Source organism: Carcharodon carcharias, chromosome 21 (assembly GCF_017639515.1).
Source record: "Carcharodon carcharias isolate sCarCar2 chromosome 21, sCarCar2.pri, whole genome shotgun sequence".
In the NCBI taxonomy this organism is placed as follows: domain Eukaryota; kingdom Metazoa; phylum Chordata; class Chondrichthyes; order Lamniformes; family Lamnidae; genus Carcharodon; species Carcharodon carcharias.
In genome coordinates, this window is record NC_054487.1 from 60120569 (window position 1) to 60136089 (window position 15521).

At 39.1% G+C, this 15521-nt stretch overlaps 1 protein-coding gene across 3 annotated transcripts in view; it reads left to right on the forward strand.

The window, feature by feature from the left end:
• ing3 (inhibitor of growth family, member 3) overlaps nucleotides 1-15521 on the forward strand; it is a 35455-nt gene that overhangs the window by 1104 nt on the left and 18830 nt on the right. For all 3 annotated transcript variants that reach the window (XM_041216262.1, XM_041216264.1, XM_041216263.1), the window contains 4 exons: nucleotides 2377-2477; nucleotides 3474-3539; nucleotides 7239-7335; nucleotides 13688-13759. In XM_041216262.1, coding sequence (XP_041072196.1) covers nucleotides 2377-2477; nucleotides 3474-3539; nucleotides 7239-7335; nucleotides 13688-13759 — 336 coding nt within the window. The remainder of the gene's footprint in view (nucleotides 1-2376; nucleotides 2478-3473; nucleotides 3540-7238; nucleotides 7336-13687; nucleotides 13760-15521) is intronic.

The following is a 15521-nucleotide window of genomic DNA, read 5'->3' on the forward strand; positions in this document are numbered from 1 at the left end:
TACTGTAAATTTGCTTAAGATGTTGCACTTATGTATGCATATATGTATATTAAATAATGAAATGTTTTTTGGCCTGACAAGAGAATGGTCTTTAAGTTTGTAGTTTTTAATATTTCTGAGTTTTGTGCCATTCTCATTTGAAAATTTATTTAAGAATTTGATTCAGGAAATTCTGTAAGTCTTAACAAAAGTAAATCAAATGGAAAAATGTACTATAATAAATGCAATTTAAATTGTATCACTACAATCTAATAACTAATGTAAGTAAAATTGTTCTTAAAAGAGAATTGGCTTTCCATAACCTTTATTACCACAGCAGAAATACCAACCACAGTTCCTTTGGTCACTGCTGCTTGGTTACAAGTATAAACATTTGAATTTGATTAATTTGATATGTTACTAAGAAGTCTATTTAGAACACTTTCATGCATGTTAAATTAAACTTTGCTTCTAACTGTGTTAACAATCTCTGTATGATCAGATTCAATTGGCAAAAAAATGCAATAAACTCTTCAAAATTCAAAATTAATTTTAAGTTGTCCAGCTAATGCATGGGGCATTAGTGATGTCATTTCATTAGTATTATTCCCACCAAGCAGAGAGTTATCATGAAGGATTTTCTTCCTGACTAGTTTAATAAATTACATTATGTAATGGTGTTTTGCCATGAACTTTTCTTTTCAAATCCTCTTTACTTCCCCACTCGTCACCCCCTCTTAAGAGCCTCCGAAGAGGCTGGTTCAATTCAAATTGATAGCAATTATGTTATTAAAACAGAGATCTGCAAACAGTTTGATAAGAATTTTAGTAACAACCTTGCAGACAACATGCAACTACAAGTATATGTCATTTTGAGTAATTTGTTCACTGTTAATGTGTCTTGTTTACTTGGTAAACATCAGTGAAAGTATCAGCTGAAAGTAGGCTGAAAATAAACCTTAAAGCTATTTATTAAGTTCTTAAGTTTTACAACTGATCTCTAGAGACTCATTTTTTGGAAACTATATGGTAATAACAAATAGAAGATTTATTGAAGTGCAAAAGAAGTTTAAAGATAATCAGGAAACGTCATAACTTTTTTAACATTTGAAGTTACAATGGTAGCAATCTGCAGTTCACAACCTTATTGTATAAACAGGCCATGCATTTTTTAAATTCCTTTTTTCTAGAATACTGTCCTCTTGCTGCAAAGTTATAAGTATTTATTAATTTGTCATGATGCCATGATTTCAGTCACTACTGCTAGCAACCCATTCAATTTTCAAGAAAAAATTAAATCACCATGTAAAGAATCCCTTTTGGTATTTATTCTAAACTTTACCATCACAGCCATGAACCTGTGCTATTCTGGCATTTTTGAAGCTTTTCCAGGTTTACTTTGTCACCTAACAAAGAATTGGATGCTGAAAATAGAGGGATTTGAAAATAGAGGGTTTTGCTGGAGGGTTAAATTTCCTTCCTCATCTGTAATTTTCTTGTGATCCTGTTAAGTATCTTGTACACCACTTGAGTCCCTTTATGGTTAACTCTTTTCAAAACATAAAATACAAACGATACAGAAAAAAAAAGAAAATAAAGTAAATAGTAATCTAATAAATCTGAAAGAAAACGTTAAGAGGGCACCATAATAAAAATTGTGCTGCACTCGAATGTAAGTTGCTATTGATTGCTATTCCTAGGAGCCCTTAATATTTACTGAAGAAGAAAACACTTAGTGGCAGTATGGGCGCCAAGTGAGTGTTGCAAAATGTAACTGTCCCACTTACATTCTGCCTTATACATTTATTTCTAACTGCTTTCTAATTGTGTTGACTAATCCTTAGTTGGAAGTGTTCCTGTGAATATAGTTGTTGGATGCTGTGTAACCTGTAAAATAATGTCCTGTGATGACTGAGAAATTGTATAAATTCTCATACAACTTAATAGAATTAGGGTGGGTGACGATGAAACACAAGGTGAAAGTGTTTAATTGCTAATAGATAGGAGAGTCCTTGTGCGATTTCTTAAATACCATAGACTGTAGACTTACATTGCCCAATTTCAAAAATTGATACCTGCTATCAAGTTATCGATTAATCAATATCCAAATTATAGCAGTATAGGGCTTTTTAGAGACTTGCTTTAAGCCCTATTATCAGCAGAGCTGCTCCAAGCTCAGATGAATTCAGTGAAGAAAAGTCAATTTCATTCTCATAAGGATGAACACTTAATTTTATTTCTGTTTCATTTAAATGTTCTATCTACACTTTGTTCCCAACAATGATGAAAAATCAAAAATATTGATGTAGATCAAAACTGTGCGCACATGAGATTGGCAACTTCATATACCCTCGTTCATGTTGTGAAAATAGCTGATTTTCTTTTCTCTCCACACAGATGCAATGGATCAGTTAGAACAAAGGGTGAATGAGTTCTTTGTCAATGCGAAAAAAAACAAGCCAGAATGGAGAGAGGAGCAGATGGAAGCAATCAAGAAGGCAAGTGTGGTTTGGTTAGTTTTCTTTCAACTATCAGCAAAATATCAATTGAAAATTTGTGTCAGTTCATAACATTAGAGCAACTCAACTTAGGTTATGCAAATGCACAGTGATGAAACAAGTAGTAATAGAATAGTGCAATTCTATGACTGGTAGTACAAAGTACTGCTTGCAAAAAGTTTAAATTCCTTGATTGTTGACATTGCAAAATCTTTACTTTTAAGAAAAAGGTTTATTTTTCTCCTCTTGTCAATTTTCTCCTTTTCTCTTCTGTAGATGTTCTATGGCTGCTACCTAGCCTTTGCCTAAAAATCCATTATTAATTTGTGAGCTTTGACAGAAAGTGCCAGCAGACTACTCAACCATGGTGATATTGCAACCAAACCTAATATTGTGCTAATGCAACATCCACACGTATACACTTCCATCACTGGATAATCTTACTGGACTATCCAGCGGCATTTTGTTTATACCTTAATTAAGCAATTACTGGCCAAAGGTTAATTCTATAGCACTTCTAATACAAATGCTGACCTTTTTAAAAATACATGGGGTACTAGCAGAGCAGACTATATATTTGCTTTCAGTAGTGCTTCTTGATTTGTGTTTTGGGGCTGCTCTACGAGAATATAGCGACAAATTCTTTAATAAATGGTATGTGCAGATGATAATTGAAGGCACTTATAATTTGTGCCAGTGTAACCATGCAGAGGCAGAAAGTGATCTCGCCATTTTCTCCTTTGCTTCCTTTCTCTTTCAGCTTTTCCTGTGTTACATGGGGTCACCACAATGCTGGTTGATCACCTTTCAAATAAATCATTATCTTTTTTGGCTTTGATGGGTGGTTTTACAGCCTCTAACCCTCCTCATTTATGCAGGCTGAGGACTGGCACCAATACGTGCTGACTTGCCTGCACCAGTGGCAAGGTTGCCAATTTTTTCTTCCACTAAAGTTAAATAGATGCATGTTTAACTTTTTGAATCTCGTTTTTATAGGACTACTATAAAGCCTTGGAAGATGCTGATGAAAAAGTCCAGTTAGCAAATCAAATTTATGATTTGGTAAGTTGATGTCAAACAATTTTTTTAAAAAAAAAGTATAAATCTAACCCAGACACTTACATTTGTCTAATATCTGGAAAAAATTGCAAAAGGCAATGAGAAGAAAAACTAAGGATTATCTATATGAAAATAATCTAGTAATTTGCACATATCATGGTTTTAGGAGGAGAAGATCCTGCTTGACTAACCACCTTGACTTTTTGAAGAATTGACATCCCAAGTGGACAGTGGAAAATTATATAATATTGTGCACTTAAACCTCCGAATTGATAAAGCTGTTCACAAAAGATTACTACTGAAACTGAAATCAGTTCAAGTTCAAGGTGAATTAGGTTGTGAATTAAGAATTGACTGAGACAAAAATCATTGCTTACTTGTTGGAAGAATGATGCTATACACATCCAAAGAACTGAGACTTTAGGGAATTCACTGTGTGCTTTCAGCAGCACTCCTCTCCGTCAAACTAATTCAATGCTTTACATTAAGGGAAAAACAAAATACTGCAGATACTGAATATCTGAAATAAAAACAGAAAATGCCTGAAATACAAAGCAAGTCACACAGCATCTGTGGAGAGAGAAACACAGTTAACATTTCGGGTAAATTATATTTCACCAGAACTGGGAAAAAGTTAGAGATTGGGCAGGTTTTAACCTTGCACAGATGCAGGGAAAGGGTTGATGGGAGAAAAGAACAAAAGAATGGTCTGTGAAAGACAGGAGAGATTAAATGGTCTAAGGGATGATGGTGCAAGACCAAAGGAATGGTCTACAGGAGATGCAAATAACAGTAGCACAATCACTACCAACGTCTGTTGTCCAAGACAAAAAGGGAGAGTTCATTATGATCTGAACTTGTTGAGCTCCATGTTGTGTCTAGATAGCTGTAAAGTACTTAACCGAAAGGTGATGTGCTGTTCCTCAAACTTCCACCCCTCCAAATAAAAGGTGGGGCTATGGGAGCCTGTGTGGGTCCTAGGTATTGCTGTCTTTTCATGGCGTATTTGGAACATTCTTTATTCCAGTCCTACTCTTGTTTTCCACCTCACCTCTTTTTCAGGTACATTGATGATTCCATTAGTGCCAATACCTGCTCTTGTACAAAACTGGAAAACTTTCTCTCCTTTGCATCCAATTTCCGCCCCTCCTTTGCTTTCATCAGTGCATAACCAACTTTTTGCTTCTTCGCCTTTGCTATCCTTCATGTTGAGGAGACCAAATCCAGGTGGATGATTGCTTTGTGGTGCACCTCCTTTCAGCCTGCAAGAACAACCCTAGCTTCCAGTCGCCTGTCATTTTAATTCTCTGCCCCATTTTCACTCTCACTTCCTTGTTCTTGGCCTCCTACACTGTTATAATGAAGCCCACCAGAAAATCAAGGAACCGCACCTCGTCTTTTGATTAGGCACTCAATGTTGAGTTGAGCAATTTCAGATCTGACCTTTTTTTTGTATAACATCTGTTGGTAATGATTCTATTGCCATTTACACCTCCTCTAGGCCCATCTTTTGTTTCTTTACTTATCCCATTGCCATACTATTTTTCCTTGCAAGCGTCATTGCTTTTGTCATTTAATCTCTCCTGCCTTTCACCTTATTCCTTTTGTCGTGTCCTCCCCTCCCTCCTTTTCCTTGCCTTTGTACTTGCTTAAAACCTGTCACATCTCTAACTTTTTCCAGTTCCTATGAAACATTAACTTAGTTTCTCTCTCCACAGATGCTGCCTGACTTGCTGTGTATTTCCAGCATTTCCTGTTTTTCTTCCGTAGTGTACGTTAATTGTTTATTGTACATAGGTAAGCAATTAAGAAAACCTGAAGCCTGCCTAATCCTGTAAGAAACTTTAATCTGGAATTTTCTCTTCCAAAGTGCTTTAAGATGGGTACCCCTTCCAATAACTAACTTTTGATCATTCAGCTGTTAGCATATTGCAACCACTCAAACCATAGTAGTAAGATATCTGTACAAACTTGCAGTGTTTACTATCCTGCATGGTAGCTGTAGGATGGTGTATTTAGTTGCTTCTCATGGAGCATGATTCCAACAAGTTTTCATGTTCCTCAGTCTAACAGCAATTTTTCAGATTTCTCTACCTGTCAAATAAACTGTAGTTCCTAACACTTAATCATGAGCGCCTTGGTGCTAAAAACTTTAGTTGACCGTGTTGGATGGTGTATCATCTTTTATCGGCATCTTTGAGGTAAATATCCAGCGATCATTGCACACCATTGACTCAGTCACAAAACATTTTCACACATTCACAGTTAAATTTTACAGTCTGGAAAACCATTCAACAAAAGTGAATTGTGGGAATGTGCTGAAGGTCTAGATTTACTACTAAATAAAATCAACCATATATTTAGGCCTAAAATAAGCTGCATGTTCATACATCACAGTGGATGCTGTGTGGAATAAATCTAAATACTCTATGCCTGATCACTCTCTCAGAATTGAGAAAGTTATAGCACAGAAGGAGGCCATTTGGCCTATTATGTCGGTACTGGCTCTCCAAGTGTAACTCACCTAATTCCTATAACCCTGCACATATATCCCCAGGTACTTCTGCTGTTGCACCCCTTTATCCTATATTGCCTCTCCTCATTCCTTTTACCAATTAAGAATTAATTAATTAATTGGCCAAGTGCTGGAAAATGGGATTAGAGTAGATAGGGGCTTGATGACTGGCATGGACACAATGGGCCGAAGGGCCTCTTTCCCTTTTGTAAACTCTATGACTACCAAAGTGAATCATTTAACACTTCTGCATTAAATTTCATCCGCTACTTGTCCGCCTATCCCACCAGCTTGTATAAACTTCGAAAGGACATACAACAATTCTTCTCACTGTTTAAAATATTTCCAAGTTTTGTCTCCAATTTCTTATCCATTCTGCTATTGTTCCATTTATCCTGTGGGCCCCAACCTGCCTGACAAGCCTTTTATGTGACACTTTATGTGGAAGTCTACATCAACTCCTTTGCCCTCATCAACCTTCTCTGTTAACTCATTAGAAAACTCAATCCATATTAGTTAAACACAATTTGCTGTTAAATCCAAGCTGGTTTTCCTTAATTAATTCACATCTGTCAAAGTGACTGTTAATTTTTTACTGGATTATTGTTTCTAAATGTTTTTGCACCACCGAGGTTAAAGTGACTGGCCTGTAGTTGTTGGACATATCCTTACACTCATTTTTGAATAAGGGTGTAACATTTGCAATTCTCCAGCCCTCCAGCACCACCCCTGTATCTAAGGGGGATTGGAAGATGTGGCCAGTGCCTCCACAATTTCCACCCTTGCTTCCCTCTTACTTGGTCCATCTTCAGTTTAGGAGAAATGCTGCCTCTGACATCTCACTGGCCGGTGAGTGAAGTACAACCCCAATGACCACCAAATCTAACTTAATAAAATGCTTTGAGACCAGAAAAAAACAGACACAGGATGATCGATGGCGGAGGGATTTAAAAACAAATACAGTACAACAACAACAATGCAGTAAAAGATTATTGAATTGATCAAAATAGCCAACATGCTTAATTTGTTATAGACAGTACCTTTATAATTGACTTCAGTAGAAATGGCAAATGGCTGGCGGCCTTTGCCCAATATATTTGACTGCTTGTGATAATCCGTGGTTAGTGTTATGGACTTTGTGTATATAGCTTGTTCTGCTTATTAGGTTTTATATTTTGATTAACTAGGTGGATAGACATCTACGTAAGTTGGACCAAGAACTTGCCAAATTTAAAATGGAGCTTGAAGCTGATAATGCTGGAATTACAGAAATATTAGAAAGGAGTAAGTATGTTAATTTGTTACAGGATAGTACTGTAATTCTAGAATTCAAGATCTTATTGGTGACATTAACTGAATTAAATTGATGTTTCTGGCAGTCTACAAGCTATGTTGAGAACTGTAGGTAACAGTGCTAACACTGTAAGTTGCCAGTAGATGTCAGTAAAATAAAATTTTAATTTGGTGTGATTTTATACAGTTAATATGACATGGGTGCTTGTATCTTGGCAGATTCAGTTAAAATGTTTTTTTTCTTCATATCCCTCGATATTAAACTATACTGTATAATTTTTTAGCGGATTATGTGCCACATTCATGCCAACAACATTTATACTCAGCAATAAGCTTGTCCAGGAGGACGGTCCATCCCAGGCAGGTGGGGGCCTATTTTATGTGCAAGTGTGATGGTTTGATGATGTTTCTGGTACTGACTTCAAAAATTAGGAATTTTAGCTGTTTTAATGCAGGGAGTTAATGCACAAACAGTTCAGTCTACAGTCTTCTAAAGAAATACAATGTAAAAGCAATTTCATAAGATTTCAGTTTTAATGTGTGAAAGAAATAAATACACTTTTTTGTTCCATTCATGGTATATGAGAGTTGCTGGCAAGGCCAAAATTTTCTGCCCATCCCTAATCGCCCTCGAGAAGGTGGTGGTGAGCCGCCGCCTTGAACCACTGTAGTCCATGTGGGGTAGGTACACCCACAGGACTGTTGGGAACGGAGTTCCAGGATTTTGACTCAGCTATGGTGAAGGAATGGTGATATAGTTCCAAGTCAGGATGCTGTGTGGCTTTAAGGGGGACTTGCAGATGGTGTTCCCACGTATCTGCTGTACTTGTCCTTCTAGGTAACGGATTTAGAAGGTGCTGTAATAGGAGTCTAGGTGAGTTGCTGCTGTGTGTTTTGTATGTGGTACACAATGCTGCCACTGTGCCTTGGTGGTGAAGGGAGTGAATGTTTGAGCTGGTGGATAGGATGCCGATAAAGTATGCTGCTTTGTCCTGGATAGTGTTGAGCTTTGAGTGATTTTAGAGCCACACACATCAAGGCAAGAGGAGAATATTCCATCACAGTCCTGAATTGTGCCTGGGCTTTGCGGAGTCAGGAGGTGAATTTCTTACCTCAGAATTCCCATCTTCTGACTTGTAGCTACAGTATTATATGGCTAAGTTTCTGGTCAATGGTAACCTCCAGGATGTTGATAGTGGGGGATTGAGCGATGGTAATGCCATTGAATGCCAAGGGAAGACTGTTAGATTCTCTCTTGTTTCTAATGGTCATTGCCTGGCTCCAACCAGTGGAGAGTTTCCCCCTGATTCCCATTGACACCAGTTTTGCTGGGGCTCTTGATTCCACACACGGTCAAATGCTGCCTTGATGTCAAGGGCAGTCACTCTCACCTCACCACTTGAATTCAGCTCTTTTGACCATGTTTGGGCTGAGGCCAAAAGGTCATGAGGTCAGAAGCTAAGTGGCCCTGGCTGAATCTAAACTGTCAATGAGAAAGCTACTGCTGAGCAAGTGTTGCCAGTGGTAATTAGTCAGATTGGATTTGTCCTGCTTTCTGTGGACAGGACATAACCTGGACAATTTTCCACATTATTAAGTAAATGCCAATGTTACAGCTGTACTGGAACAGCTTAGCTAAGGGCATGGCTAGTTCTGGAGCACAAATCTTCATGAATACTGCCAGGATGATGTTAGGGCCCATGACTTTTGTTGCATCAAGTCCCCTCAGCCATTTCTTGATATCATATGGAATGAATCGAGTTGTCTGAAGACTGACATCTATGACTTTCGGGCCTAGGAGGAGGCTGAGATGGATCATCCACTTGGCATTTCTGGCTGAAAATAGTTGCAAATGCTTCAGGCTTGTCTTTTGCACTGATGTGCTGGGCTCCCCAGTTAATGAGGATGGGGATAATTGTGAAACTTCCTCCTCTGCTTAGTTTATTTGTCCAATGCCATTCACAACTGGATGTGACAGGAATGCAAAACTTTGACCTGATCCGTTGGTTGTGGGATCATATTGCATGCTGCTTCCACTGTTTAACATACACGCACAGGTAGTCCTATGTTGTAGCTTCACCAGGTTGGCTTCAGTGACTTCAATCCTCAAAGGTATTAAAGTTTTAGCCATTATGATGTTAAAGTATAGTAAACTTTGAATTGACCATGTTAAATTGACACTTTGGAAGGGCTTTTTACCGAATTGGAGTATTTAGAAAAGCCAAATAACTCTTTTGCTTTAAAGACTTAGTTCTTTGGGAACATATGCCAGGATTTTCCGGGCGGAGCACGGGGCCCGCACGCCGACATGGGAAGATGTCGGGCGGAATTCCTGACGTCATCCTGCCCCATTTAAATTTTCAGGTAGGTGGAGGCTCAGCCGAATCAGCTGTGCATCCACTGACCTGTCAATGGCCAATCAAGGCCATTGACAGAGTCATTAAGCTAATTAATGGACCTGCCTGTCCAACCTTAAGGTTGGCGGGCAGGCCAGGAGCCCTGGCGGTCATTAGAAAAAGCACGAAACCTCATCCATGGGCGGGATGAGGTTTCATGTAGGTTTTATAAAATGTAATTAAAGTACATTTAAAAGTTATGGACATGTCTCAAATCATGTGTCAGTGTCACATGAGGGGACATGTCAGGGAATTTTTTTTTTTCTATTTTTCACATTTTTTACTGTACAGCCGATCTCCCTGAGGCAGCATTTAGCCTCAGGGAGATGAGTGCGTGAAAGAGCGCACTCTTGACTCAGGGAATCCACCACTACCAGCACACAGACACACACACACACACACACACACACACACACCCACACACACCCAACCCCCCCCCCCCCCCCCCACCCCACCGCACAGGGAGTACATAGAGCTTCCGTGTGGATGTCACGCTGGGCGGGCCTTAATTGGCCCGCCCATATAAAATGGTGGTGCACCTCTTATTGGGGGTGCCGATCAGAGGTGTACTTCTGCGCGCCCGCTCTTAAACTCCTCCCCCCCCACTTCTCCCCCAACAGGGGGCAAATTCTGCCCATGCTTAACCTGGGTCAGTTTTTTACGCTCTTATCTCTAAGTTAAAGCTAAGAATGAAGAATGTCCTAAATTAATTAATTAAAACATTTGGCATCATTAAATCATTTGAAAGATTAAGTTTGTTCAAATTAACATACACTAAGTTGAGTAGGTTGATATTTAATCTCTGTCCTGGATGAGCTTTTATCTAATATCTAATTGGTGTGAAGATTTTGTCTTATTTTTGGTAAACTGGGCTGATACTTGCATATATCAGTCAATCTTCTATGGTGTGGCATACAGAGAGCCAAGACTAAGTGCACTTTTCTGATTTAAGCTGAGTTAAAGGATGGCAAGTAAGTGGATAAAGATACAGGAGGGTCAAGGTGGCGGAAGCAGTTGGGCAGGTAAAGGAAGGTGCTCATTGATCTACATTGACCACTAGTTCACGAGTGCTTCAATTTAAAAATTCTTGTGTTTCTTCCATGGTTTCAGCACACTTCTGCCCATTTTTATAACCACCACCAAGATAAATGAGTGGGGCTTTTGATTATGAATATGCTTATATGTAGAACCAGAAACATATTCCATGGAATTGGTGGTGGGGTGGGGGTGGGGGAAATGTCAGTGGGAGGATGTGGATATAATACTCTGTTGGGGCAGGGGAGGTGGGTGGATGGGAATTGGCTGCAAACCTCACTCGGTAGGTGAGAAAGATGTTAGTTTTTTAAATTCATTCACGGGATGTGGGCTTCGCTGGCTGGGCCAGCATTTATTGCCTACCCCTAGTTGCCCTTGAGAAGGGGTAGTGAGCTGCCTTCTTGAACCGCTGCAGTCCATGTGGTGTAGGTACACCCACAGTGCAGTTAGGGAGGGAGTGGTGTGGGGTTAAATGGCAATGAAGGCAGCTGGAAAATTTGGCCTATGATACCCAACTTAGAGCCTGCTAACTTGAACAACATTTTATGGGAAGAGGTTAGTAGATAATTGGTCTGTGAGGTTACGTGTGCGTCAGTGGAACAATGCATATTGCTCACTCCTGCATTATGGGAAAAAGAATCTGTCAAATTAACTGTCAAATGAAATGATTATGGTTGATTTGGCTGGACCAAATTGCTAGATATACATTGCAAAATTCCCTCATTTATGGCATTTTATTACATTAGTAAACTTTATATGTAAAGTGTGTGACAGATGATATCAAATCAACTATAGACAAACTCAAAATTCTTTTTTAATCACGCTTATACTTAGTCTTTCTGATTTGAGGAAAATCAACTGATGCACAGCCACCCTTCAGCTAGATTGTGGAGTTGCATGGATACTTGAAACATAAATGTCTAGGGTTGCAGATTAGCATGCAAATTTACAGACCTGATAAAGTGTCTGTTGTTACCTAACCTGCAGGTTAATATTGCATTGAATTTGGTAACCCACCCAGTGATTTTAATAGATATACATTTAAAAGATACCATTGAGTTCCTTTTCCTACACAAAATTCTGTTTGAGCACCTGAATCGGATTGCGGTTCAACAGCAGCGGATAGGTGACAATTATAGTTTCAGTAGACTTGCTGTAACCAAGAGCTATTACCAAGCTTATTAGTTTCCTTGCAAAGCCATAGAACTATTTTCGTGGTGCAACTATAACTCTCTAACATCAGTGACCTTAATGTTAGCATCTTGGTTTCCCACAGTGCAGTGTTGATCTGTGTAGCAATGTTGCTTCCCAGTCTTATTATCCAAAAGCATTCCGACTGGTGCCATCCAGCCTCTGAGCCTGATGCCGCTGGAGATTCAACTTTTCATGTATTCTGTGAACAAAGCAGAAAAACAATGCATTTTCCTATTAATCTGACAATGGGACTTTGATTACAAGGATAAAAAGGGGTCGGTGGGGGGAATGCTTGGAGGTGGCAAATCTGTGCTTGAGCAATGCTTGCAAGTTTTGAGTCTCTGCTGAAATGTAACATTACTAAAAGAGTTGGTGCAATTTGGAGGCTGTCCTGTTATTATTTAACACAAGCACTGTTGATGACTGTTTCAATTTCTAGTCAGAATTTTTTTCTGACAGTACCTATAGGGTGCAATTAATAAGGAAAGCAGAGGTTACCAAGATTAAATAGGAATCAAGAGCCTGACCAATTATACTGGTCCTGATTAAAATGCTGATTAAATGGTGGAGGGTAGTATAGGTGATTTCTTGCTAAAGGGTTCTGTCTCAGTTCCTCTATATAGGATTGACTGACAGATGAATACAAAGCTATAGGCTAGCACCCTTAATATTAAATATTGTAATAAAATATACTGTTATATTAAATATGGTGGCATAGTAATAATGTCACCGGATTAGTAATCTCAGAAGCCCAGGCTAATGCCCCGGGGACGTGGATTGAAATCCCACCATGACAGCTGGTGGAATTTAATTAATAAAATCTGGAATTGAAAGCTAGTCTCTGTAATGGTGATCATGAAACTATCATTGTCGTAAAAACCTATCTGGTTCACTGATGCCCTTTAGCAAAGGAAATCTGCCATCCTTACTTGGTCTGATCTATATCAAGACCCCAGAAATGTGGTTGACCCTTAGCTGTCCTCTGAAATGGCCGAGCAAGCCACTCAGTTCAAGGGGCAATTAGGGATGAGCAACAAATGCTGGTCTTGCCAGCGACACCCAATCCAATGAAAGAATAAATTATTAAACTGAAAACTAGCAAAACTTGACACTGAGAAATAATAGAAGTGAATTATATTTGTTTTGTATTTTGAGAAATACCAAAGGTTCTCAGTGCATTTCCTGCCGACAGAAAGGATAAGAGATTATGCTATAGACACTACTTTTGCCCATTTTTAGAAATAACAATTAATCTTAAAAGCAGAATATAATGAAAATACATGCTACAGTGCAAAGCTTTAATAAAGATTGTAATTCCAGTACAAAAGTATACTAGGCATTTTTGACTGACTTTTTAGTTAATCGGGAGCCAGATATATAGTAAGCAGCACCACAGTTAATTAAAACCAAATTATTGAGAAATCAGTACAAGTAGAATTTCCTACGTATACCTAAAAATTTGTCCTACGGGTTGGCAAGAGCCTAATTTTAGGGTTCCCCAGATGTATTGGCAGTACTGCTGAAATTAACTGGGTAAGACTGAAGTTAACCAGAACAGATTACTGGTAAATTTTTGCCATTAATGTAGCTAGAACACCATACCCTGTAATGGCTTGCAATGGTTATCTGGAGCTGAGTGGAAAGAATCCTAGCCTCCACTAACATGATATAGTTAAGAAACCATTTAATTAGTTGTTTTTCCCTTGTTTTTATTTCAGGGTCTTTGGAGTTGGATAATCCGCCTCAGCCAGTTAATAACCATCATGCTCACTCTCACACCCCATTAGAAAGTAAGTGCTGAGTAGCGCTCTTTATAAGCTGCTTTGTTGGGCTGATTCATTTAATGTTCTTTGTACACATTGCAAGACTGTAAATACAGTTATATATGGTTACTACTGTTTTAATCATGCACTTAAACCAATTTAGAACCATAGAAAAGTTATGGTGCAGAAAAAAGCCATTCAGCCCATCGTGTCTGCACCAAAAAAAGAGAAACTAGCTGCTCATTTTAGTCCCACTTTCCAGCACCTGGTTCATAGCCTTGCATGTTACAGCACTTCAGATGCAGATACCTTTTAAATGAGTTGAGCACTTCAGCCTCAACCATCAACTTAGGCAGTGAATTCCAGATGCCCACCACCTTCTGGGTGAAAAAGTTTTTCCTCATGTCCCCTCTAATCCTTCTACCAATCATCTTAAATCTATGTCCCCTCGTAATTGATTACTCACCAGGGGAAACAAGTCTTTCCTGTCTACTCTATCTAGGGCCCTCATAATTTTGTACACTTCAATTAGGTCACCCCATAGTCTCCTCTGTTCTAAGGAAAACCCTAGCCTATCCAATATCTCCTCAAACCCTGGCAACATTCAAGTAAATTTCCTCTGCACTCTCTCCAGAGCAATTGTGTCTTTCCTGTAATGTGGTGACCAGAACTGTACACAAAATTCCAGCTGTGGCCTAACCAGTGTTTCGTGCAGTTCCATCGTTACATCCCTGCTTTTGTATTCAATACCTTGCCCAATAAAGCAAAGCATTCCATATGCTTCCTTGCCCACCTGTCCTGCCACCTTCAAGGACCTGTGGACATACACTCCAAGGTCTCTTACTTCCTCAACCCCTCTCAATAACTGCCCACTTATTGAGTATTCCCATGCTTTGTTTGCCCTCCCCAAATGCATTACTTCGCACTTTTCTGTATTGAATTCTATTTGCAATTTCTCCGCCACTCTACCAAGCCATTGATAGCATTCTGGAGTCGACAGCTATTGTCTTCACTATCAACTATACAGCCAATTTTTGTGTCATCTGCAAATTTCCCAATTATGCCTCCCACGTTTAAGTCTGAATCATTAATATATACAACAAACAGCGAGGGCCCCAACACTGAGCCCTTAGGAATACCACCGGAAACCATTTTCCATTCGCAGAAACATCTGTCGACCTTTACCCTTTCCTGTCACTGAGCCAATTTTAGATCCACCCTGCCACCTTCCCTTGTGTCCCATAAGATCTAATTTCCTGATCAGTCTGCCATGTGGGACCTTGTCAAGTGCCTTACTGAAATCCATGTAGACAACATCCACTGCACTACCCTCTTCAATCCTCCTCATTAACTTCCTCAAGAAATTCTATTAAGTTAGTAAGACATGATCTTCCCCTAACAAAATGATGCTGACTATCCTTGATTAACCTGTACCTTTCTAAGTGAAAGTTTATCCTGACTCTCAGAATTGTTTCCAATAATTTGCCCACCACCGAAGTCAAATTGATTGGCCTATAATTTTCCGGCCTATAATTTTCTGGCCTATCCTTCACACCCTTTTTAAATAATAATAACATGTTCACAGACCTCCAATCCTCTGGGACCTTGCCTGTATCTAGTGAGGATTGGAAAACGATCCTCAGAGCATCTGCTATTTCCTCCCTGGCTTCCATCAAGCCTGGGATACAATCCACCTGGTCCTGATGATTTATTCACCTTCAAGGATGCCAGTCCTTCCAGCACTTTCTCTCTCACTATGCTTATTGTATCTAATATTTCACACTCCTCC